The 24,456-nt window shown below is 36.5% G+C and overlaps 4 protein-coding genes across 6 annotated transcripts in view; 2 read left to right on the top strand and 2 right to left on the bottom strand.

Annotated features, from left to right (window-relative positions):
• Nucleotides 1–282: 282 nt before the first annotated feature.
• Nucleotides 283–4,809, bottom strand: LOC111776501 (KRR1 small subunit processome component homolog). The gene is made up of 13 exons (XM_023655962.1): nt 4,529–4,809; nt 3,868–4,065; nt 3,059–3,135; nt 2,807–2,917; nt 2,613–2,681; nt 2,082–2,138; nt 1,900–1,938; nt 1,708–1,812; nt 1,547–1,629; nt 1,378–1,459; nt 880–1,023; nt 683–754; nt 283–535 (listed from the first exon to the last, which is right to left on the bottom strand). Exons 2-13 carry the CDS (start codon nt 4,052–4,054, stop codon nt 419–421), a joined length of 1,143 nt encoding a protein of 380 aa, XP_023511730.1. The 5' UTR covers nt 4,055–4,065; nt 4,529–4,809; the 3' UTR covers nt 283–418.
• A 3,727-nt stretch (nt 4,810–8,536) lies between these two features.
• On the bottom strand, nt 8,537–10,221 carry LOC111776507 (probable BOI-related E3 ubiquitin-protein ligase 3). Its single transcript, XM_023655968.1, has 3 exons — nt 9,974–10,221; nt 9,497–9,881; nt 8,537–9,405 (listed from the first exon to the last, which is right to left on the bottom strand). Exons 1-3 carry the CDS (start codon nt 10,030–10,032, stop codon nt 8,746–8,748), a joined length of 1,104 nt encoding a protein of 367 aa, XP_023511736.1. The 5' UTR covers nt 10,033–10,221; the 3' UTR covers nt 8,537–8,745.
• Nucleotides 10,222–14,182: 3,961 nt separating this feature from the next.
• Nucleotides 14,183–14,674, top strand: LOC111776456 (cysteine-rich and transmembrane domain-containing protein WIH1-like). The gene is made up of 2 exons (XM_023655892.1): nt 14,183–14,387; nt 14,482–14,674. Exons 1-2 carry the CDS (start codon nt 14,236–14,238, stop codon nt 14,525–14,527), a joined length of 198 nt encoding a protein of 65 aa, XP_023511660.1. The 5' UTR covers nt 14,183–14,235; the 3' UTR covers nt 14,528–14,674.
• Nucleotides 14,675–15,902: 1,228 nt separating this feature from the next.
• The window catches only part of LOC111811491 (callose synthase 7-like), a 24,888-nt gene continuing 16,334 nt past the window's right edge, over nt 15,903–24,456 (top strand). For all 3 annotated transcript variants that reach the window (XM_023698366.1, XM_023698367.1, XM_023698365.1), the window contains exons 1-9: nt 15,903–16,640; nt 18,893–18,993; nt 21,891–22,003; nt 22,088–22,175; nt 22,256–22,366; nt 22,458–22,616; nt 23,142–23,231; nt 23,346–23,437; nt 23,766–23,889. In XM_023698366.1, coding sequence (XP_023554134.1) covers nt 16,430–16,640; nt 18,893–18,993; nt 21,891–22,003; nt 22,088–22,175; nt 22,256–22,366; nt 22,458–22,616; nt 23,142–23,231; nt 23,346–23,437; nt 23,766–23,889 — 1,089 coding nt within the window. In that variant the 5' untranslated portion in view covers nt 15,903–16,429. The remainder of the gene's footprint in view (nt 16,641–18,892; nt 18,994–21,890; nt 22,004–22,087; nt 22,176–22,255; nt 22,367–22,457; nt 22,617–23,141; nt 23,232–23,345; nt 23,438–23,765; nt 23,890–24,456) is intronic.

The raw sequence follows: 24,456 nt of genomic DNA, 5'->3' as shown, positions 1-24,456 counted from the left end.
GTTCTCGCNCTCCAATCAAACTTTTACATATTTCTTCCCTTTCAATCGTCTTCCCTTTGAATCGTCTTGTCATTCTAAGTCACTGTGTAACATTTCAAGTCTCCATATATGTCCGAGATTTTAAAAAATTTATCCTCCAACGGTGGTTTTAGAACATTTACAGGAGGTGAAGAAAATAACGATTTTGAAAGAATATGATTACTATTACAATGGGCATAAAGAATAATCGATCGAGCTCATCGTTGGATAAGTGAAGTGCATAACAACGAAAACCACAGCCAGTGTGAATAATAATAATGACTCGTGCTTTTCTCATTAAACCAACACATAACTAATCTGATCCGCCAGATGTAACCAAAATTTTAGTCATACAAAAAACTAGAAGCTTTGATAATTTCATGCACGAGGTCATACAGTTCTACGATGATGCCTTGGATCTCTTCTTGAAATGCTTCTGATCGCTAGATGAAGCAATATAAGCTTCCGGATTGATACTTTCTGCGGCTTTTCGTTTCCCTAATGCCTTGGCCTTTTCCTGCAGAGAAACAAAACAAGTTCACCAGTTGCAACAATTTCCAGTTTAAAAATATTCTTGGGAGTATCCATGGCCTATGTGTTTATATGTATATACGTATATGCATGTATATGTTAAATGTGTATATATACGCACACCCCTCCATACCTTCAGGGCCTTTGCCATCGTGGCTATATCATTGTTATCTCCATCAATTGTCGTATCCTGCTTTGGGGGCTCCTGAATAGAGGTAAGGTAAAACCAATATCAATAAAAGCATTCCAGCACGTGTAGTAGTAGAAAGAATGAAAAAAACTATTCAAATGATTGGATAAGCTGAATCAAGGAGCTGCAATGTATTTCACCTTAGGAGGAACAAAGGCAGCTTCTCTTTTTCTCTTGTTTTCAGCAGTTTTTTCTGCCTGCTTCTCCTGCTTCTCCTGCCATTTCTTCGCTGACTTCTTTTTGTCACTTAAAAAGTATTCTCCAGTTTCCAATTGTATATCAATCTGCAAATGCATCGTAACAAAAAATCTTATTGAAATGAATGCACTGAGAAAAAAGAATGCAAAACATGCATACGTTTAATCCCCATAAAAGTTCCATTATGACAATAAAATAATATATTTTAAGACATTTCAGCACTTATTGAATATGACATAGTTTTTTTTTTTTCTCTCTCTAATATAGCATATAATATGCTGTGGACTGTTTCTTTATATACAATTTTTATTTTTGTGATTGAGAATAGACTACCATGACTATTATGTACTACTATTTTATCATGCTATCGTTATAATTCCTTTTTGAAATATAGTTATAGACGAATTGCACCCCCAGGAAATAAAAGGCAGCTACTGAACCTGGCTAGGTGGCTGAGGAGGAGGGAAAGGTGTATACGGCTTCTTCTGCTTACTCTTGACCTTCTTTTGTTTAACAGTTTTCCTGAGAAAAAGGATGGTTATGTAAAACATAAATTCATGATTCTAACAAGAGAAAGTCAGCAAACAAGTACACGCCAAACTAGCATACTTTTTGAACTTGGGAAGAAACCTATCCCAATTTTCATTTGCAAGTGCTGGATCATTAGCAAGCTCTTTCTTCATCATGAGAATCTGCAGAGATAGCAGAGGTTATGCAGAGAGCTATCGAGGAGTAACATAAAATGATAAACTGAAAGAAAACCCAGAAACCTTAATATTATATACAGGATGCATCTTATTCATCATGCACTCTTCCACGATCCTCCTAACTTGCTTTAAACCTTTGAATGAACCCATTGCAGCAACTGTATTGCCCTGTCAGTAACAAATTTGGCGCTACAGAATATGAAAAGCTGAAGAGATGAAAAAATATAAAAAAGCAGCAAAAGAAAATATACGTACTTGAACAAGAATATAGCATCCTGTCAATATTTCAAGCGCCTGTGCTAGAATAACAGTTAAAAAACAAGAGAGAATGAATAGAGCGTAGACTTAGATAAACACAATTGCTCCTCTCTAAGAATTATGAATCAAGATGAAGAAACTTAGTAAGCTTGGAAATCATTTAACTAAGCTATACGAACCTTTAAAGTTGATGAATTTGGGCCCACAAGAAATCGTCTTCGTTTAACAAATCGTTCCTGCAATATAATTAAGGTCAGGCCAAAGTCAAATTTTAAGGTAGAGGTAGAGCAGGTAATCGTAAAGGGAAGGATGACAAAAGATGCTAATTGACTTGGAAAATGGTTGTCCTTCATTTAAGAGACTGTTGTATACCATAATGCTCTATTACCAACATTATGGATACATGCACAAAAACCCTGAAACTTATTCTCTGACATAAGAGGCTAGTTCCAACTTCAAGTTGTATGTTCGGGCACAAAAGAACAGAAACTACATTTCAATCTATATCCGATGGTTTTCAATTTCCAGCAATTTGTATACTATGTAGACTCTTCGTTGTAGGTTGCCATATATATAAACTGCTTGAACTTAGGATGTGAACCTCAGACCTTAAGCCATGTGCAATGAGATTAAAGCTTGACAGCTACACAAATTTCTTCGCCAAATGCAACAACAGAATAAGAACATCAAATAAAGTAAATGACACTTACCTTCTTGCGTACCAAGTTCCCAATCTTAATAATATCACATTGCATTTCATCGTCCAGTATTTTTATTGCCTGACACACAACCCATGATCAAAATATTCAATACAAGATACCAATTAATGAGATCAGTGAAAGAAAGGCTCAAACTGCCACCTCAAAAGAGAAATAAAATATAATAAATCAAATGATTGTTTTACCTGAGGAGCAGGAACACTTCTAGACAAAAGCTTGATAAGATCCCTAGCCTTGACAATAATGTACGGATCCTTGGTCTTTCTAGTTGTTGAAACTGTCATTGATCCTTCAACCTGACCAAACGTAGTAGATTAGAACGCATGCAGTGAGAATAACAACTGGTCTCAAAACATCTCAAACAACAGAATCAAAACCATCCTTCATTAGGGTTATAAACTCTTTCATTTCTCTATTAGGAGTTTATGGACTCTTACCAGATTCAGTTCACAAGCAATGCCAAACTCTTTCAATGCAGACTTCACAACTGGCCATGCATCTTGCAAATACTTTTCTGCAACATGGAAAAATCGGAATCAGACTTTTGTGCACAGTCAATCCAATTGTACAGCAGAAATATCTTTAAGTGAAAGACAAAACAAGCATATTGAAAAAGGAAAATGAACTGGATATTCTCCACGGACAAAGCTTACCAAAATCATAAAGAGTTAGAAAACAGAACCTCGTTATTCTGTTGCCACCTAACTATTTTTAAGGAAAAGCATAGAAAAAATAGGTTGTGGCACTAGATAGGAAAGTGTTCTTGCCTTCCTCAAAACCGGATCATCCGGCCACAATGTTACCCTCCGGGTAGAAAAAGAACTAATCGACAAAACGCTAAGTAAAGAATATAGGCCTATGAGCAATTAACATAAAATAATAATTCTTTCGTAGCCAAACTACTTGGCGAACAGAGCGATTGAAGAATATAGGCCTATGAGCAATTAACATAAAATAATAATTCTTTTGTAGCCAAACTACTCGGCAAACAGAGCAATTGAAACAAATCAATGCTCACGGTAACTCCAAATAATTTCAGTAGGACTACAACGAACTGTTTCATAATGTTGTACGCAACCTAGACTTATATTAAATAAGGTGCAACTTTAACAATATAAGACAATCAGGATCTCGAAATTCGAGGTAAACAAACCACCCTCTAATTCATTCATTCATTCATTCCAAACTAATCCTCCAGAAAAACCAAGAGAGTACAATTGAAAAGAAAAAACATAAAACTCCTTACCTCTGTACACGGGAAACAGAGTAGAGAAAGAGCTGACTTCAAGCATGCCGCCTTCATTCCAAGAGGGATCAAACTTCTCAACTGTCCATCGATCAATGTTAGGATCTTCGTCCCATGGCTTCGGTTTGTCGTGCTTCCCCTTATGTTTGGTCTTATTTTGCTGTTGCTCTAACTCCTCCGTGGCCATGTTGGATTATCCTGGAAACCCAACGATGGCAGACAGAAAATTAGTTTTTAGTAAGTAGAGAAAACTATAGAAAGACAAGCCTGATGAAAAATTGCTCAAAATTAATGAAAACCTTCCACTATCTATTTGATGCTCGTTTTTCTTTTCTATAACTTTGATTAAACTCGGGATTTAGAGAAGTTTGTACCATGACCGCTTTCAAAAAGACTAACCTAAGGGTCTAAATTGATTCTACAGTTACGGATTTACATTGATAGAACAACCATTGGTATAAATTCATATTTGCCCCCGTATGCATCATAGTTTCTTCCACATTTAAAAAAAAACCAACACCTTCAAACTAACTCCGATGCATATTTAGCTTTATGTTCTAATTTAGACTGATTAAACGTTGCTGGAGAAAGAAATCGACAACAAAGCTGCTACCTACGAGGTAAACAAACTTAAAAATAAAACAACAAAAGAAAACCTTACGCTGAATCAGAGCGGCGGCTCGATATCGCAAACGGCAAACAGAGATAAGTCACTCTAATTGCTTCAAGAGGCCAGAGAGCGTTAGAGGAAGGGAGCGGCGACGAGTTCGTCTGGAGGGTGGACTGCAGCAGTTGAGAGTGCAGGAGGCGCGGAAGCCGCTGAGACTACGTCGGGCAGGAGGCGCGGGCGGCGGAGGGGTATTTTGGTGGTAATATAGGGTTTAGAAAAATAGAAAAGGTAGCGGGAAAAAGAAATTACGTGCGGACGGAGAAGGGGAGGAGGAAAACATAAAATATTTTGTACCTAATTGATAAATATTATTATTAATATAATTTGGTGAAGAGTAAAATAATTTATGGGCCGTATAGAAGCCATACTGGGCTATTTATTGGGCTTAATGATCCTGGGCCCTAATATGCATTATGGGCCGTATAAAAAGCCCATATTGAGAAATCAGAATCCATGGGAAGAACATTAATTGAAGGAGGAATCTTTGAATGCGTTTAGGGTTATTAATGTTAAAAACATTGTTGTTGTTAGTGCACCTCAACTCCAATCAATCAAATCAAATGAAATGAATATATGGATGAAGAAGTGGTTGTGTTATCTGTGAGGCCCATTTTGTTGTCGGTACCATCATTAATAACTTCTACCCCAAACTAGACTGTTCTTCTTCTTCTTCTTCTTCTTCTTTAAATTTAAAACAAATATATATTCTGTGGTCTACACATTATGAACAGCATTGCCCATTTGGGCACATGGAGAGTTAATGATTATAATTCAAATTTAGTGTTATATATTATATTAATGCAGAGGTGGGGGGGAAGAATGGGAAGGTGGGTTGCAATTATGGGTTTTGGATTCATAGGACAGAGTTTGAATGAAATGGTCCAAACCCACCATGTTTGTACCATATAAAGATAAGATAAGATTTTGACATTTTATGATATTATATTGGATATATAGTTTAGTGGAGGGTTAGTTAAAGTAAGAGAGAAACATGCAATAAGGGAACACAAACATGGTTTTAATTTACATATTAATACACTTGAGTGTTTTTATTTTTGTAGGGGAAAGGGGAAAATGCCAAAATGGGTCCATCCAAACACAGATACAGATCTCATTAGTTAGGTGATTTCAAATCAAAATTCTCCAAAGTGACATATGATACAGAAATACACATAAATTTGGGAAGTGGGGGTGGGTAGGCCCCATGGTGTGGACATACAAAAATGCAAGATCATGATGATGATGATGATTATTACTTTCAGAATATGTATATATATTATGAGTGTGGGATCTTTTTGTTTTGGAACTCTAATCTAAAGGGACAAATTGTGGGGTTTTTCTGTTTCTAGTTTCTTATGGGTATTATTATTATCATTATCATTATTATTCTATCACTATTATCATACTCACTACCAACAACATTGATGGAAAAGGAATACCGCCCACCTTTATTCAAATTATTTATCACCCCTCCCACCTCCAATCCACTGACACTCTCAGATTATTTAGAAGGGTGCAGGTAGAAACTTCTCTTTAACATATTCGTGTTACCTAACGAGTTGAAAATATGATTATTTTTAAATATATAAAAATAAATCACAGGATAAATTTTAGAAAGGAAAAAAATACAATATTTACAATAATTNAAAGGAATACCGCCCACCTTTATTCAAATTATTTATCACCCCTCCCACCTCCAATCCACTGACACTCTCAGATTATTTAGAAGGGTGCAGGTAGAAACTTCTCTTTAACATATTCGTGTTACCTAACGAGTTGAAAATATGATTATTTTTAAATATATAAAAATAAATCACAGGATAAATTTTAGAAAGGAAAAAAATACAATATTTACAATAATTGAAGTTATAAAAATAAAAATAAAAAGTGGGAGACTTTTGGTCGAAAAAAGAAAGGAAAGGAAAAGAGGGGATTCCAATGCCAAATGCATCGCGCTGCCATTGAATAAATAAATAAATAAAATAAGATGCTTTCCTTATTAAGAATCAAATCATGTTGATTTTATTAGAGGGGAAAAAAAATCCAAACATGATTTACAGGGTCAGATTTGAGGGCACCATTAATGATGCTCCATTACCATTAATTTAATTACTCCATAATCCCCCAACTTTCTGTTTTTTTATTTAATTCATTTAATTACTCCATCGTGTTAGGTTGTGCTTGTGACACATTCATCATTATTCTTCTCCTTTTATTATTCTTATTATTATTTAAACTCAATTAACCAAAGATTTGGAGCATCATCCTGGTTTAATAATATTATTTTAAAACAAACCCATGCTTACCCCAGCTGAAATTTCAATTCCACTAATTAATTATTAAGCATTGCTTGTNTAATTACTCCATCGTGTTAGGTTGTGCTTGTGACACATTCATCATTATTCTTCTCCTTTTATTATTCTTATTATTATTTAAACTCAATTAACCAAAGATTTGGAGCATCATCCTGGTTTAATAATATTATTTTAAAACAAACCCATGCTTACCCCAGCTGAAATTTCAATTCCACTAATTAATTATTAAGCATTGCTTGTGCAGCCATGTACACGAAACTTGATACCAACCTCCACTCTATAAACTATTTCCCACTTTTTTTTTCTTAATCTTAATTTTATAAATGGTCAAAACAGAAAATGAATCGAGAGAATGCTTAATAATGAATTAAGAGAAACAAAAATGAATTAAGAGAATAGTGTTTGATTAATAGTAGGATTGAAAAGGAAGGGAGTTTGACAAGGCAGTTTATTCAAATGATATAAATGAAAGATTTTGAGTAAAGTGTTGGGTTAGTTTAGGGTTATTAGATTCCTAGGCATTCAACAATACAATACAATACAATAGAATACCCTTTTAGTTTTGTTTATTATTGTTGTTTTAATAAGAAAAATGTAATAGGGAAGGGGAAAAGGCATATAGCTTAGTTATTAGAATAAAGAGAAAAAAGGAAAAAGAAATGTATGGGTGATTTGGTTGAAGGAATAAATAATAAGATTGAAAGTGTAAAGAAAAGAGTGGAGGAATGAGATTCACGGGCAATGGAGGGGCATGCCGGTCATAAAGGGACACATGGTGGGGGCCTACACTACACTCTAATAATATATATATTTCTTTTTTTAAGATGAACAAAAATGTGATGTAGATTCGTGTGTTGGGCTGGATTGGGATGCCTTTTGGGTTTGGCTCCTCCTTCAATTTTCAATATTCAATGCTTGGCTTGTCCCCACCCCACGGTGTCGTTTTTGGAATATAATGCTTCATTTTGAACCTCCGGATGGATGGATGGATGGATTGGTTTGGTTGAATCCAAAGAGGGTTGAGAGAGTTTCGTGAGTGGAAGGAATCACGTGAGTTTCACGTGGGGGTGTTATGTAAGTAACCACCTCCTACTCACATCCTATAATTTAATTCCATAAAACAAAAAGATGAATAATAGTGAAAAACTGGTAAACGCCAAAAACAAAAGAAAAGAAATTTAAAAAAGGAAAATGACACGTCGTATGGATTACGCAACAGTTCACATCATAAGGAAAGATTTCAAAGAAATATTATAAAAGTAAATGGGCGGGAGCATCGAAAAAGAAAGACCACGAATTGGCGTGTCTGTATCCCCATCTATTTATTTGTCTTTTTGTACCAACATTAATAAATATTTTTTTAAAAAATTAATAATTTTGGAACGAAAAAAGTGGTGGGAGGGCGGACACAGTGCAATCAGAAAGCGAAGGGCCTCTCCTCTCCTCTCCTCTCTCTCTCATTACACTTGTCCCCTAATACCCTCATTTACCACACACTTTCACGTGTCACCTTTCCCCTCCCTCTCTCACACCTCTCCCTTTCTTCTTTCCTTCTTTCTTTCTTTCTTTCTAATCCAATCCTCCTATCCTATAATAATAAATAATAATATATGCTCATTGGACCCCACGTAATCCACCTGGGACGTCCCTCACAAATTAACCAAATCAAACCAAACCAAACCAAACCAAACCAAATATGCTCTAATTTTCACCAAAATAATGTATTTCCTGTGGAACAAACAAAGCCTCTGAACAAAATCTGTATTTTTTTTTTTTGTTCTTTTCATGAAAAGAGTCTAGTTAGTAGAGGCCGTTTAGGTGGGGGAGAGGATGTGTGTGGGGGGGGTTCGGTTCGGTTCGGTTCGGTTCGGTTCTAGACCGACCCCCTTTGATCTAGCACATGTTTACATGTACACTACCGTTTTTTGAGGATTTACAGATGGGGCATGTGTGGACTGATGACCCACAAACAGTACACAGGCACAGATGCCTGCACGGCAATAGCAGCACACTCGATTCCTCTTTCCCGCAGTTTCTGCACATCCTGTTGCTGCCCTTGCTGCTGCTGCTGCTGCTGCTGCCCCCCCTTTCTTCACCGCCATTTTTCCTATTGCTCCCCTTATTATTCCTTTTCACTGTCTTGGATTTCACCACGCGCCACCTTCCTTCTACTTCCTCTTCCTCTTCCTCTTTCTCTTCCTTCTCTTCCTCCTCGTTGCTCCCGCAGCTTGACTGCGCGTCCTCCACCAATGCCTCTCGCTTCCCGACTCCGCCGTTCTTTCGATCTTCCTTCGCTTGGCGTAGGACTTGTTCCAGGTTGGTTCTCAGAGTATTCACAGCAGCTTCGTTCGTTTGCGCCATATCGCGCCACACCTCATTCTCTATATTCAAAGTCTTCACTCTTTCCTCTAATGCCAAATTCAATTTACTCATCTTCTCCATCTCTTCCTCTTTCGCTTTTAGCTTCTTCATCACACTCACTTCAATCGCTTCGATGATCCTCCTCGCCTGCCTCTTCCGCCTATCCTCCACTTCTGATCTCACCTTCTCCAACTGCAAAAACAAAATCAGTTATCAGTTCCAAATCCAAAACGAATTCATTCATTCAAAAACACAAATGGAATCGCAACAATTGTACGCTTACGTGTTGAGAAATTAAACGGTCGATATCGAGTTGTTGTTGATAGATCTGGAGCGAGAGGTCTTCTCCAAGAAAGGAGAAAGATCCGCAAGACTTGGAAGTCGGTGGAGAGGGATAGGAGGAAGCGAACGGGTTGATATTCATACATTCTCTAGAGCGCTTTCTTGGGAGAGAGAGGTTGCTGTTGTAGTTAAAGGTAAGGCCGCTATCGGATTTGATAGCCGCAGACGGTGCAACAGTTTTGGGGGAAACAGAGGAATCAACGATCACAGAATTGTAAGCCGGAAGAAGAGTCTCTGTAGTTGTTGTTCCTGATACTAATGGAACTCCATATCCCATCTGACTGTTATACAAATTAGCATCTCCTTCAATAGGATTCATCAATTCTCTGTAAATCCACAATCTCCATCATTAGAATCACAAACAATAGCAACAATGACAAGAAGTTGAACATAGATATCGGTTCATAGTCATACATACCTGTTTCCTCCTATTAGTTGAGGATGGAAGAGATTCAGATGGCGAGCTTCAACAGCCATGAGATTGAGAGAGAGAGAGAGAGAGAGAGAGAGAGTAGAATTTCAGAAGACGTCTGAGATTGTGTTGAGAAAATTGTTGCAAAACAGAAGCGCAATCCTGGATTCTTATCCTAAGGGAGAGAGAGAGAGGAATGGGGAAAATTGGAGGAGAGAGAGAGGACATGCAAACGCAATCAAGGAAGCAAGGCGTATGGTGGGGTTTATTTAGGGGTTGCCTTGTTTACAAAAAGGTGATTGAAAACGAATAAATTAATTTTATTTTTTTATTTTTTATTTTATTTTGGTTCGGAGTTGTCTATTTCTGGATTCAGTTAGGAGAACGTGAACGAGGTTGGGTTGCGTTTTGACTCTTCTACCTGCTTGATAATAATAATAAAAAATGGTGAAGGGCGTAAATTGGTGGGATCATGAGGGGCATTTCCGGGATTAATGCATTGGGTTATCTTAATCCTGGTTCTTAAGTAACTTAAATAACTGACAAGGTAGGAATATGGCACGTAGCGAATGGACACTAGGGCCTCAGTCTAAGCCGCCACGTGGGAAGTGCCAATGGTGGGTCCCACTGATGGAGGGCTCAGTGGCCGTTGGGAGGAGAGTACGGTGTACCCGGGTGGTGTGCTTGGCTGCTTCTTCCAAGTTTGGTTTCGCGGACAGTGCGATTCATGAATCACGCTTCTCCCATGGGAAACCCCCACACCCCATGTAACTTTTCCACCCGCCACGTCACCCTCACCCTCACCCGGATTAAACTCCATGCCTGCCACCTCACACTCTCTCCCCTGCACCTCCCTTGTAATACTAGCCCATTGGAAATTTTACTTCCTTAATCTCTTTATATTATCCTTAATATTTTTCTTAATTTTCTCCCTCATTATGGAAAAAGAAACAAATGTTTGAATATAATTTTTCTCGGAGCAATTTCGGGTTTGTTTGCTAATATTTTCAAATGTCTAATTTGACTCTCGAACTTCAATAAAGTTGGTTTATTTTGTTTCATATCATTAAAAGACTAACTAATCGACGACATTACTTTTCGTGCTTTTTTGCTCAACACAAGTAAGCGACAACCGGACGGTTTTGCCTACCAAATAAGCAAGAAAAAACTTAAATATAAAGTAAGGTTCGTTTTAGTTACCAAATATGTTAGAGAGACGTATTGTATATTTAATATAATCTTGAAAATTATGAATTCAATATTTTAACTAAATTATCGATGTCAAATATAACATAATAAACTAAGTAACCAATAGGAGTATAAAGCTGAGTAACAAATCTCAACATTGAAAACTTACAAAACGATTGTACTACACTCGCTACAACTCTCGAGTAAGTTAGTCAACTTAATTTCTAGACATCGATGGCATAATTGGAAGGAGTGACAGGTAGACCTACCCTTTACGCTAAGTTTGATGACGTAGTCACTGTGTGTCACCCTTACGTATGAAAAGTGTAGAGGAAGTAACGTACTGATATAAACCCAACAAATTAAAAGAGTAAAGCAAAATGCAAAAAAAATGATGTATAATGTTTATGAAATAAAAATGAATGGTTAAAGGTATGTCTACAGGGAATTAAATTAATAATTAATTTGTAGCTATCTATTTAATTAAATTCAATAGATAGAGGGAGAGGAAGAGGGTGGCATGAAGCTAATTTCATTAATTATTATTATTATTATTGAAATCTCGCAATTAAATAAACAATAAATTAAAAAAAAATGTGGAAAATATAGGACAACTCAACTAACTAATATAATTTCTCCCCGCAGACTATATATTATAATTAATATATATGTTTGGAATTGACATACGGCAACTAAAATAATTTTGTCCTAAAAAAAGAAAAAGAAAAAAAAAAGTCTAATCTGATAATGATAAATTAAATTAAAATCCCATAGAACCAGCATCTTGCTTTCTCAATTACACACACAGCTAATCCTGCGCTCAACGGTTCGAATCCTGTCCCCATTTCTGTTTCTCTAATCATTAATTTATTTTCTCTCTCTTATCCTCGTTGGGATATAAAATCGTAATTATTACATTATTCAGATTTTGAATCAATTAAAATTTAAACACTTTATATAAGGTGGGAAGTGAATAGTGAGAGGGGTCTGAATTTTTATATGTTTCTTTACACTTTAATTATGAATACAAAAGGGATGGGGTCTGATGTTTTATTCTGTCCACAAGGGGTACATCATTTAAAAAATAAAAAAGAAAGGGAGAAGATGAATGGAAGGAAATTATAAAGTTATTAATGAAGTAAATATAAAGTGGGGAAAGTACGTAATTTGATAACACTGACTCAACTTTATTGTAAAACTTGAATAAAGGTATGGAAAAAGTAGGGGGGTGGACCGAATAATGAACCGTTTTTTTTTTTTTTTTTTTTGTTGTTTGTTGGGTGTTGCTGTAGCTCCATTATTACCCCATCTCACACTTTAGTTTGTCAGGACATGAAGGGAAATTTCGTGATGTTGGGATTATTTCATGTGGGGGTTGAGTCACTCGCAACCCAATATTATGACCAGATTTCTTTTTATTTATTTATTAATAAAATAAAGAAATAAAGAAGGAAATTGAAAATGGGAATCTCGTTCATCCACTCCACAAACATATAAAAACAACCTTTGAATATGTCCGACTTCAGTCGTCTCTGTCAAATGTCATTATTTAGATTTCCAACTTCACAGAGACACGGAGAGAGAAAATTAATAAAATAAAATAAAAAGAAAAAAAGGAAGGGTGTGTATGTCTTTTTCCTGCTTGTGTTTTCTCTCTCATGTTTTGGATTTTGGGCAGACGATGTAGTCGTCGTGATGTCTGCTTCTGTTCTGTGGAGCCTCTATATATATATATATATTTTTTAAAATATTATTATTGAATTAAAATTTAGATTTGAAATGGACAATTTCTGAGGGAATATGAATATATTAAAATTTACTTATTTTATTTTGATTTGTTTGTTGGTTTAATTAATAAAACATTTTTGTGTCAGGTAAGGACAATAAAAATTCCCTGTTTCTATCCTCTTCAATTATGGCGGTTTTTCTCTTTTTTGGTATTAACCCCACCACCCATTTCCCCTATTTTTTTACTGCTTCCACCGACTTGGATTTTGGGCATTTTGTGTTAAAAGTGGGGCCTTTACTCTGCTACGTCGTACCCTCTCCTCTGTTTTCTTTTTTTTACTGTATCTTTCCTTTCTTTACACCCACTGACAGCCGATTGTTTATAAGAGGCAGTGAAGTGAATTCCAAAATTAAAAATAAAAAATAAAATAATAATTATACATTTTCCAATGCAATAATGTGGCAGTGTGTCAAAATGAAGGCGCATATATGGCAATCTTTTTGGCACCTCTCATTTTCTGTACTCGCTTTTAATTAATGCCCCCCTATAACCCTATTTATAATTGTCCCCACCCCCATACCAAATCTTTTTTTTTTTATTTTATTTTAAATTTCATCCATTTATTAATAATAATGGATAATTCAGGTACTGGGATTTTTGTGTCCCTTTTTACATATTTCAAAGTTGGGCGGCTACCCACGAGTTGTAGCATTTTTACGACTTTATTGATACCCCAAGAGCTTGCTTCCCACCTTCTTTCTCTTGCCCTTTTGACTAAAACTAAGCCGGCTTTTTTTCTCTCTCTCTTTTTTTTTTAATTATTATTATTTTATCTGCTTTGAAATTGATGCCCATGTCCATCATATATTTCTCACCTTTTTTTTAATTGAAGAAAAACCCAAAAAAAAACATCAGTTTCATAGCTGTCGCCACTCGCAACAATGATGAAAAAGTAACGACTTGGGCATATTTGCCGAAATTGTATATATATGGTCTTGGGCCGAACTAGTGTGAAGGCCCAATTAACCTCTCCAACCCAAGCCCGTCTGGCCCATGTATGAATAATAGTCAAACCGGCCTGACCAATACCAGACGTCCACGTCATTGGCGGGAAAAAGTTTGAAGAAAAAGGGAGAGAAACGCGTTACATGAAATTTGTTCAGCTCTGTATGAATGACTCCACCGCCCTTTGGCGTTGCTTCCATTTCCATGAATCTTCTGTTTTCACACACAATTTATTCATATATATATATATATATATATATATATATGTACAAACGCCATGGCTTCTCCTAACTTGCATTCATAAACTCCATCGTTTCTCTGCAATTCTCAGCTTGGTTACCGGGTGATGAGTCAAGAAATGGGCAGTAAGTTAGAGGCGGGGCCTTATGTTGCAGCTCCACCCCCGGTTGGGTATCCGGTGAGAGACGGCCCAGAGGACCCTCACCAAACTTCTACGCCACAAACGCAGTCTAGGGGAGATGGGTTCTGGAAAGGATGGTCAGTCTCTAAGCTTTATTAGTTCATGAAATTTTGGTTAAATTAGATGATTGATTCACTAAACTTGTGGTTGTGTTTGATGTGTGTTTTGTAGCTGTGCTGCGTTGTGTTGCTGCTGGGTGTTGGACTGTGTGTTCTAAGAGTGATGGGGTTGGCTATTGGATGAGACCCATTTATTTATTTTTTGTTATTCTTTTATTACACACACCTTCTTATTATTCTGTATTATTCTATTTTCTTTGTATTAATAAATAAATTTTGTTATCTAATCCTATGCTTCCATTCAATTCCTCACATTTTTATATAGTTGGAAGTCCTGAGTTCAAATTGTCTATTATATCGTAAAAAAATTGTAAGTTATATTAAAAATATATCTAATGTGACAAAAGAATGTAATTTTTATTTTATGTTTATGGTCAGAATGAGAAATGTGCACAAATGGCTATCGTAGGTCCAATATGAACAACAAATTTGAAGAGGATAATGAAACATTTACGATGTTGAATCCTTTTTTTTGGTAAATGTATTTAAAATCGTTAGGCTGACGACAATACGTAACGAGCTAAAAAAGATTTATCTGCTAGCGGTAGATTTGGACTGTTACAAGAGCCAACATATACGCTAGATTTCACAATCGTGATTTTTAGGTAGCGGAATTGGCGATTGTGTGACACTCACTCTCAACATTGCGTGAGTCAAGCCTACTTCAAGTCACGTTGTCTATGGTCGAAGAACGTGAATATAAACCTCGAGTCTCGATTTCAAGAGAAGAATTTAGAAAGCGAAGGGAGAGAGGTTTGGAAAAAGAGTTTTGAAAGCGAGAGAGAGAGAGAGAGAGAGAGAGTGTGTGTTATATAGCATACAATAATAATAAAAAAAAAAACAACAACGACTTAAACAGTAGGGAGAATTTGACAACTAATCCCATCTCCTTACCGTACATTTTGAGGCATTTCATATCTACCAAGCATAGCCATGACTTTGCCAAAACGTCATACTCTTAAAGAAAACAAAAAGAAATAATACAACATGAAAGCGGTAAAAGAAAGCAATAAAGTAGTACAAGGCAGGGTTTTGACGTGTCACGGGCATGCGCCCATGGGCGACATGCCTTGGACAAGTACGACTCTGACACTGGGCCTTCAAGGGGGGTGGATTGTGAGATCTCACGTTAGTTGGAGAGAATAACGAAATATTCCTCATAAAAATATAAGAGTGTGGAAACCTAGTAGATGCGTTTTGGTGAGGCTGATCAATATGTAACTGACCAAAGTAAACAATATCTAGGACCGGTAGATGGAAGTTGCAACTGAAACTAAAACTAAATAATACCCATGTATTATTGGCTAAAAAGATCCAATTTCGAAATTTCCAACTAAAATTAAATAAATAGACAGAGAATAAAAAAATAAATAAATTGAATCTTATAATTTCCCTTTAATGAAGTGGGTAATTATGTAAGTTGAGAAAGTTCATATTCCTTGGACTAAAAAAAAAAAAAAAAAAAAAAAAAAAGNCCTTGTTGGCTGTTGGCGCCAGAAAAAAGGAGCGAGAGCAAAATAAAAGCAAGTCTGAAACATCGCTGTTGTTCTTCAAAGCTTCTTCTCTGATCCATTCTGTCTCCAACCCGAGAAAAGCGAGGTACACAAATTACTGAAAGGGCTGTGTCTTCTTCCCCAAAAGCATCAGCTAAAGCTAAAGCGGCCATTTGACACCCATACTGCCCGCTCTTTGCATTGCACCCTTTTCGCCCTCAATTCCTTCTCCAACTCCAAAGCATTTCAATCATCCAACGTACAGTTCCAATTCTTTTCTTAGTCTCGGAGCAATCCAAAAGTTCCCCCCCTTCCGATTGCCCCACCTCACACTCAAAGCATCTCTCCGCTTCCTTCTTCTATACTGCATAAACATGCTCCTCCCCGCTTTCTTCCGCATTCCCACAACCTTACACTCAACCACACTTACTGAAAATTCGACTGCTTTACCAAATCCATCAGCTGGAATAATTACCAGATTGCTGAGTTGGTTTGCGAAGCCAAGTTATGGCGAGTTCCAGTGGGAGCAAGAACGAGGTGGGCCCGCCTCGTTCCTTGTCTCGGCGGGTGACGCGAACGCCCACTCGGTTGGTTGAGTTGCCCGAGGACAATCCCGGTATTGACAGTGAGCTAGTGCCATCGTCGCTCGCCTCCATTGCCCCCATTCTCCGTGTGGCCAACGAGATTGAGACTAAAAATGCCAGAGTCGCCTATCTCTGTAATCACTCTAACCAAAATCATTGCATGAATGCCACTCTTCTTAGAGACCGATTGATTTTAGTATATGACATTTTCTCATGCTCTTGTTACATTGTAGCAAATGGTTGAAGTCGTGACATAGCTTACTCTTTTGCTTCAATTTTCTTGATCATTCGATGTTTTTTTTTTATTTTTTTTATGATTTGTTTCTTTGTTTTCCCCCTAACTTATTATGGTGGTGGGAGTGGAGGGAAGTTGATCTGAACTTTCGATACTGCTACTAATGCCTGCAAGAACAAACCATTCCTCTCAATAAGAAATGCGAAAGTAGGAATAAAGAGAAGTAAGACGATGTTAGTGCTTTGGTTTAGGAAGTCTCCGTGTCATCACCAGAGAGTACGGTTGTGAAGAAGCCATATCAAACTATACACAACAAGAAAGTACTGAATAAAACAATCTAGCCTCTACATTGTAAACTTGGAGACTTAGTTTTGAACGTTACGACTTACATTTACTGGGTGAGGATGGAACCAATATGTTGATTAGCTAAAATTATGAAGAAAATGAATATAGAAGCACAAATCTTGTGTAGATGTAAGATGTAACTGGATGGGTTGTTTTTTAGCTCTTGTCCACCTCAATAATCTGCTAGGATCATTAGCTTTGGAAGTGGAGCAGTTTTTCAATGGAATCATTTTGTACCTTGAAAAAGAAACTCTGGATATGACAATTTGACACAGGTATTGTTAGATGATACAAGAATATACAGAAAGAGGTTAGTTGGCTTTTTAGATGCTCATCTCTTCATCATCCCTCCAAATGGAACCAAACTTTTAATTTTGTACTCCGTCAATGCCATCTGTCATTCCCAAGGAATTTAACGTTATTTTTTTGCCCGTCTAAATGAAGGTGCTGAAGAAAGTGAAAGTGTGCATCCAAGTTAAACAAATAGTATAACCGTCTTGAGAGCCATATTAATATGACGAATAAAGAATCATTGCCAAAAACTTGAGCTCAAGGTGTTGGACTTCAGAAGACCTCAAAAATGGCACGGAGGATTTATCACCTGTTTTTGAACCACTTACTGGTCACCCACTGTCTATTTATGTTGTGCCTGATCATTAGAATACAAAATTTGACTCTCTTGAACTTCATTATTTTCCATGAGCAGGTTATTCGTGCTTGTTTTTGTCCAACTGATACTCGAGACACTCAGCTGTTAACTTCCATGAAGTTGTCTTTTAAGGATCACATTTGGTACTTACTTTGCATTCTAGCATCCAACTTCACAACTCACACGCTTGGGAGATCAATTGGAGCTCCATTTAAGTTGTATCAATGACAATATAAAATATAACCAATATAGGGAGCAACGTGATACTGGTCTGGTGATTGATTTTGTGCCTACAATCACATCCAAATAACATCAACCTACAAAATAGTGATTTTGTGCTGATGAGGTTGACTAGACCATACATTCAATTTTTCTTACAGTGGCTCATCCGTGATTTTTGAGACAATGCCTATAACCCAGAATAGAATGGGGTTTTAACTACAAAAATTTTCATGTCTTCAGTGATGGTTAATTGAAGAGGCAGGGATGGTTTGTCTTTGCCACCACCATTCCTCTCTCTCTCTCTCTCTCTCTCTCTGATTTAGTTATCATGGCAAGGCAAGATTGTAACAGTGCCATCACTTGAACTGTAGGACTTCAATGATTCTTTTTCCGCCTATTATGACATTTCTAATCGTTAGAATACAATAATATGGCTTCATTGAATCATATTGGCATACATAAGACAGGTTCTTCCTTCATGCCAAGCATCCAAACCGTGGAGTTTGCAAGCGATTGTGTCAAGTGAATATTGACTTTGTAAACTTTTAATGTGCCTCTTTGTCCGTTTAGCCCCCCTTTTCATAATACAGGAGTTATATCTACCTAGTAGTCTACTGTGATATGAGTGGAAGAGCCCGCTTCTCATGAGTTGGAGAGCATGCTGAATGGATATTGAAAACTTTCATCTATTAACTTCCTCCTGCTGTTCAATTTTTTACCTTTATCTTTGATCAGTGACATACTTGCAAAAAGTTTCCTTTGCGTAACTTCTTGTTCTGCAGATTTAGTACAAGAAAATTACATCTGGATCTTATTATAACTGTGCCCATGTTATTAAATGGATGGTGCAGATGATTTTGCTTTGATTCCTTCTTCAGTGATATTTAGCTAAAACCACGATTGAAAATTGTATTCTTTGTTACTTTTATTTGTAGGCCGCTTCCATGCATTTGAGAAGGCTCATAAAATGGATCCAACATCAAGTGGACGGGGTGTTCGACAATTCAAGACTTATCTGTTACACAGACTTGAAAAGGTATACCTTTTAATATCAAGCGTTTCTAGATATGGTCATTAAGTTAACTTTAATCCGCTCAAGTTTAGTACTTTCTAGATTTGGTAAAATAAGCAAACTTTTAATCAGTTGAAATTAATTACTTAAGCCAGTTAGTGGTTTACATTATTTTTTTTTTTTTGTTTTTCCAATTTAAAGAATATGAGGCATAGACATTTGAGTGTCGGCAACATGTTTGTTAGAGACTCCAACACTTATTGACACTATAAACATGCTAGACATTAGTTGAGCAAATTCAGCCCCCAGAGGGAAGGGCTTGTTTGGTAGGGCTTGGGGGTCTCTCAGTCATACCAGCTTAGAGGTCCTAAGTTTGACACTTCGGGTAAGCTTAATACCAAAAACCCTTGATGTCTCCCAAGTCGGGGCTTTGGGGCAGGTGGAGTTGCCATGGGTATAGGGAAGCAAAGCTCCAACTCTCAGTTAAAAAAAAAAGGCACAAGTTGAGCAAATTGAATGCAACTGCAACCCTTTTTAGATGCATGTTAACGTTGTTGTCTAAGTACAATAGACAGGTGTTTTTGAGACTCATGACAAACCATCATTAGATATATGAACTAGATTATTCCAACTTTTATTTAAACAAAAATAGTGATATAGAACAAAATAATAAAATTTGAGAGTAAAATATATCAACTTCATGTTGCTAAGGACATAAATACGTACACTTATTGACTTTGAGTTTTCTTCTGGTACAAAAATAATATGAAATTTAAAGTGTTATATTCTAATAAACATGTCCTTTTCATGTCTATGCCTTAGATTTTAAGAAAATAATGGGTCATCGTGCTACGTCCATATCCATATTTCACTCAAGTTAATTACTTAAACCATTAATTTGTACAGTTTGAATCCCTTTTCTTTTTTTCATTCTTTGTTTTTTTTCTTTTCTTTCTTGATGATCACTACGAACTATCATGCCTCACACTCTTAAAAATTCAATGCAAAACATCACACCATATGTGGTCAAAAGTTTCCTGCATAATTTTTCCTCCTCTTCCCTGCTATTTATCATCTTTCGGAACCACAATGTTTCATCACTAAGCATCCATATGAATTATGCCTAATTTTTAAAGAAGCTTTTGGACACATATATGATATGTTTTCTCCTCAGGTGAAATGTGCAATAAGTTTCTCAAGTTTCTAGTTTTTGTATGATAAAAGACTTTTTCAACATTTAAAGATAATGCTTTACGCAGTGTAACGACCCAGGCCCACCGCTAGCAGATATTGTCCTCTTNTAGACATTTGAGTGTCGGCAACATGTTTGTTAGAGACTCCAACACTTATTGACACTATAAACATGCTAGACATTAGTTGAGCAAATTCAGCCCCCAGAGGGAAGGGCTTGTTTGGTAGGGCTTGGGGGTCTCTCAGTCATACCAGCTTAGAGGTCCTAAGTTTGACACTTCGGGTAAGCTTAATACCAAAAACCCTTGATGTCTCCCAAGTCGGGGCTTTGGGGCAGGTGGAGTTGCCATGGGTATAGGGAAGCAAAGCTCCAACTCTCAGTTAAAAAAAAAAGGCACAAGTTGAGCAAATTGAATGCAACTGCAACCCTTTTTAGATGCATGTTAACGTTGTTGTCTAAGTACAATAGACAGGTGTTTTTGAGACTCATGACAAACCATCATTAGATATATGAACTAGATTATTCCAACTTTTATTTAAACAAAAATAGTGATATAGAACAAAATAATAAAATTTGAGAGTAAAATATATCAACTTCATGTTGCTAAGGACATAAATACGTACACTTATTGACTTTGAGTTTTCTTCTGGTACAAAAATAATATGAAATTTAAAGTGTTATATTCTAATAAACATGTCCTTTTCATGTCTATGCCTTAGATTTTAAGAAAATAATGGGTCATCGTGCTACGTCCATATCCATATTTCACTCAAGTTAATTACTTAAACCATTAATTTGTACAGTTTGAATCCCTTTTCTTTTTTTCATTCTTTGTTTTTTTTCTTTTCTTTCTTGATGATCACTACGAACTATCATGCCTCACACTCTTAAAAATTCAATGCAAAACATCACACCATATGTGGTCAAAAGTTTCCTGCATAATTTTTCCTCCTCTTCCCTGCTATTTATCATCTTTCGGAACCACAATGTTTCATCACTAAGCATCCATATGAATTATGCCTAATTTTTAAAGAAGCTTTTGGACACATATATGATATGTTTTCTCCTCAGGTGAAATGTGCAATAAGTTTCTCAAGTTTCTAGTTTTTGTATGATAAAAGACTTTTTCAACATTTAAAGATAATGCTTTACGCAGTGTAACGACCCAGGCCCACCGCTAGCAGATATTGTCCTCTTTGGGCTTTCCCTTTCGGGCTTCCCCTCAAGGCTTTAAAACGCGTCTGCTAGGGGAAGGTTTCCACACCCTTATAAATGGTGATTTGTTCTCCTCCCCAACCAATGTGGGACATCACAATCCACCCCCTTTCGGGGCCAGCGTCCTCGCTGGTACTCTTTCCTTCCTCCAATCAATGTGGGACCACCCCCAAATCCACCCCCCTTTGGGGCTCAGCGTCCTTATTGGCACACCGCCTCGTGTCTACCCCCCTTCGGGGAACAGCGAGAAGGCTGACACATCATCCAGTGTCTGGCTCTGATACCATTTGTAACGACCTAGGCCCACCGCTAGCAGATATTGTCCTCTTTGGGCTTTCCCTTTCGGGCTTCCCCTCAAGGCTTTAAAACGTGTCTGCTAGGGGAAGGTTTCCACACCCTTATAAATGGTGATTTGTTCTCCTCCCCAACCAATGTGGGACATCACACGCAGATAACATTTGATTGATTGAAGACATGAATCAAAGTGATCATTGCAAAATTGTATTTGTTACAGGAAGAAATTGAAACACAACCAAAACTTGAAAGACATGATATTCAAGAAATTCAGGCTTTTTATCAGAAATTCTATAAGCACAATATTGAAGAAGGAGAATATACCAAGCGACCGTGAGTTTCTTTTTCCTTCTTTCACTTGTCATACTTTTGGTTTGCACACTGTTTACACTCTTTGATTTCCTTTGAGTCTTGAAGGGAAGAGATGGCTAAGATTTATCAGATAGCGACCGTATTATATGAAGTACTAAAGACAATGGTACCTGCATCAAAAGTTGATGAAAAGGCATGAGTCTTCAAACTTTCCATTCAATAAATAATTCACCCTAAAAATCATGAAATAATTTGTTTGATTTGTCGTCACAGACAGAGCAATATGCCAAGGAGGTCCAAAGGAAAAAAGATCAGCATAAACATTATAACATTCTCCCCTTGTTTGCTTTGGCGGTTAAACCAGCTATCATGGAACTTCCCGAGGTTAATATCAGAAGTCTATATGATATTGTGTTTGCTTTAGTTCACTACTTAATTTTTATGCCCTATACTTGCTTTCATCATTATTGTGTAGATTGAAGCAGCAATTGAAGCATTGAAGAAGGTGAACGATCTTCCAATGCCCCAAATTCATTCAACCAGCAATCCTGATGAAAATCCGTCCGTGCTAACAGAGAGGGTGAAACCTGTAAATGATATACTTGATTGGCTGTCCTCTATTTTTGGGTTTCAGGTAACTTTTATTTTGGAGGCTTTAGTTACAATGGAATTTCTTTTAGTGCTACTGATTGTTGCTTCTGGAGGTAATCTGGCTCTAATCTCAATATCATTGGAGGGCGTTTAGGGTTTATTTGATATTTGATACAATATCAAGTCTTAGTTTCTTATAGATAGTGGAATTGTGAATTTGTGATCCAATTTCCAAGCTCTATACCATGCATCCAATCATCTGCAAATTTGACTCAGGACTGTTTACTGCGTTTTCATTTGTCCTGTTATTTGTGCCAAATAAGGTTTTGAAAGTTCACATTGGGGGTTTTCCATGATAATTGAGATTGATTTTTCTTCTCTTTAAATAAAAAATCGATGTCTTATTATTATTATTATTATTATTTTATTGGATTCACTTTCTCCGGGTTAAAATTCTTTTAGATTTGTTACGCCCAACTTTAGTGAGTCTAGTTGTGTTACTATTTGGATATAGTAAAAGGGAAGATAAGATCTGCTAACTTCTATTATGTCTTCTTTGGATATGAAGAAAGGAAATGTAGCAAACCAGAGGGAACACTTAATTCTGCTTCTTGCAAATATTGATATAAGAAATAAGAATCCGCAAGTTCCTCATCAGGTAAATCATTTTGCAGATTTGCAATATTATGTACTGTTGGGTCTATGATGTGATCTCAATTTGCTATGAATATCCATATCTGCATCTCATTTTAATATTACTTGCTTGATGCAGCTAAAAATTGGAACAGTACAACAACTGAGCGAAAAAATCTTTAAGAACTATATTTCCTGGTGTAACTATCTTCGATGCAAGCCACACCTTGGGTACGTCTTATTACCATATATAACGTCAACATTAATTTATGTCAAATTAAATTTCATTCATTCTGTCATCTGTGTTTTATATTGTTATTATATCAACACCTACACTATTTATGAATGGCTTTATTTATTTATTTTAGAATTTTTTCGACATCATATGGATGTTTTTATTTAAGCATGTATTTTTACATTATTACATATAATTTGTGTTAAATTCATTATGCAATTTGAACATTTGAGAGCTACTACCAAGTTCATTGTTTATGTATTTGGGTTTGGTCATCATTCTTGCAGCTTATCTACTGGGTAAATTGTCTACTTTACCTTTCAGGTTTCCTCATGACTGTGACCGGCAACAGTTGCAGCTTATCTATATCGGACTTCATCTTCTTATCTGGGGCGAAGCTTCAAATATTCGCTTCATGCCTGAATGTTTATGCTACATTTTCCACAATGTATGTGTGTTTTCTTATTACGTTGTTATTCACTTATAATGTCTGATGAATTTATGTTTATTTGTTAGTTCTCAAAAGCTTGGTGCCCTTGATGTCATTAGAATATCAAATAAAATTGCTGTTTCTGTCACTACTATTTATTAGCGCCATCTTGACCTGATCATGAAAAACTTACCTGATTATGACTAGTTTAGTACTATTTCCATAATCATCATTATTCAGAAGTCTGAATAGCCTTAAAATCAATAATAGATTTTTAGGTTCAATTTTTTCTGAAGAGTTATGTTCAGCATTCATCTTTTCCTGCAAGTTAGGTCACAGTAATATGTCCACAGGGAATTACATAAATGATGAGACAAGGTAATGATGCAGGGTGAAGACTGAATTTAACTCCAATTTTATATGGTAAGCTAATTAACAATTAATTGCATTGGAGCCAACAAGTGATTGGTCCATGGGCTTTACGTAGATGCCAGCAAGTTAAGGGAGTTGGAGGTGAGGGAAAATTTCAGAAGCATGGCAAGAAACAGGAGGGGGGAAGGCCACGCGGTTGGGGGGGGGGGGGGG

The sequence above is a fragment of the Cucurbita pepo genome, chromosome LG15, assembly GCF_002806865.2.
Source record: "Cucurbita pepo subsp. pepo cultivar mu-cu-16 chromosome LG15, ASM280686v2, whole genome shotgun sequence".
Taxonomy (NCBI): Eukaryota; Viridiplantae; Streptophyta; class Magnoliopsida; order Cucurbitales; family Cucurbitaceae; genus Cucurbita; species Cucurbita pepo.
Note: the sequence above shows the minus strand (reverse complement) of the source record. Positions and strands in the feature narration are given on the sequence as shown.

Excerpts from the sequence above, each read along its gene's own strand:
- LOC111776456 (XM_023655892.1), top strand. The coding sequence starts at position 14,236 with ATGAGTCAAGAAATGGGCAGTAAGTTAGAGGCGGGGCCTTATGTTGCA. Across the intron at positions 14,388-14,481 it reads GATGGGTTCTGGAAAGGATG|CTGTGCTGCGTTGTGTTGCT; the intron begins GTCAGTCTCTAA and ends TGTGTTTTGTAG.
- LOC111776507 (XM_023655968.1), bottom strand. The coding sequence starts at position 10,032 with ATGGCTGTTGAAGCTCGCCATCTGAATCTCTTCCATCCTCAACTAATA. Across the intron at positions 9,882-9,973 it reads CAACTAATAGGAGGAAACAG|AGAATTGATGAATCCTATTG; the intron begins GTATGTATGACT and ends GTGGATTTACAG. Across the intron at positions 9,406-9,496 it reads ACCGTTTAATTTCTCAACAC|TTGGAGAAGGTGAGATCAGA; the intron begins GTAAGCGTACAA and ends TTGTTTTTGCAG.
- LOC111776501 (XM_023655962.1), bottom strand. The coding sequence starts at position 4,054 with ATGGCCACGGAGGAGTTAGAGCAACAGCAAAATAAGACCAAACATAAG. Across the intron at positions 1,813-1,899 it reads GATGCTATATTCTTGTTCAA|GGCAATACAGTTGCTGCAAT; the intron begins GTACGTATATTT and ends TGTTACTGACAG. Across the intron at positions 1,630-1,707 it reads ATCCTGTATATAATATTAAG|ATTCTCATGATGAAGAAAGA; the intron begins GTTTCTGGGTTT and ends CTATCTCTGCAG.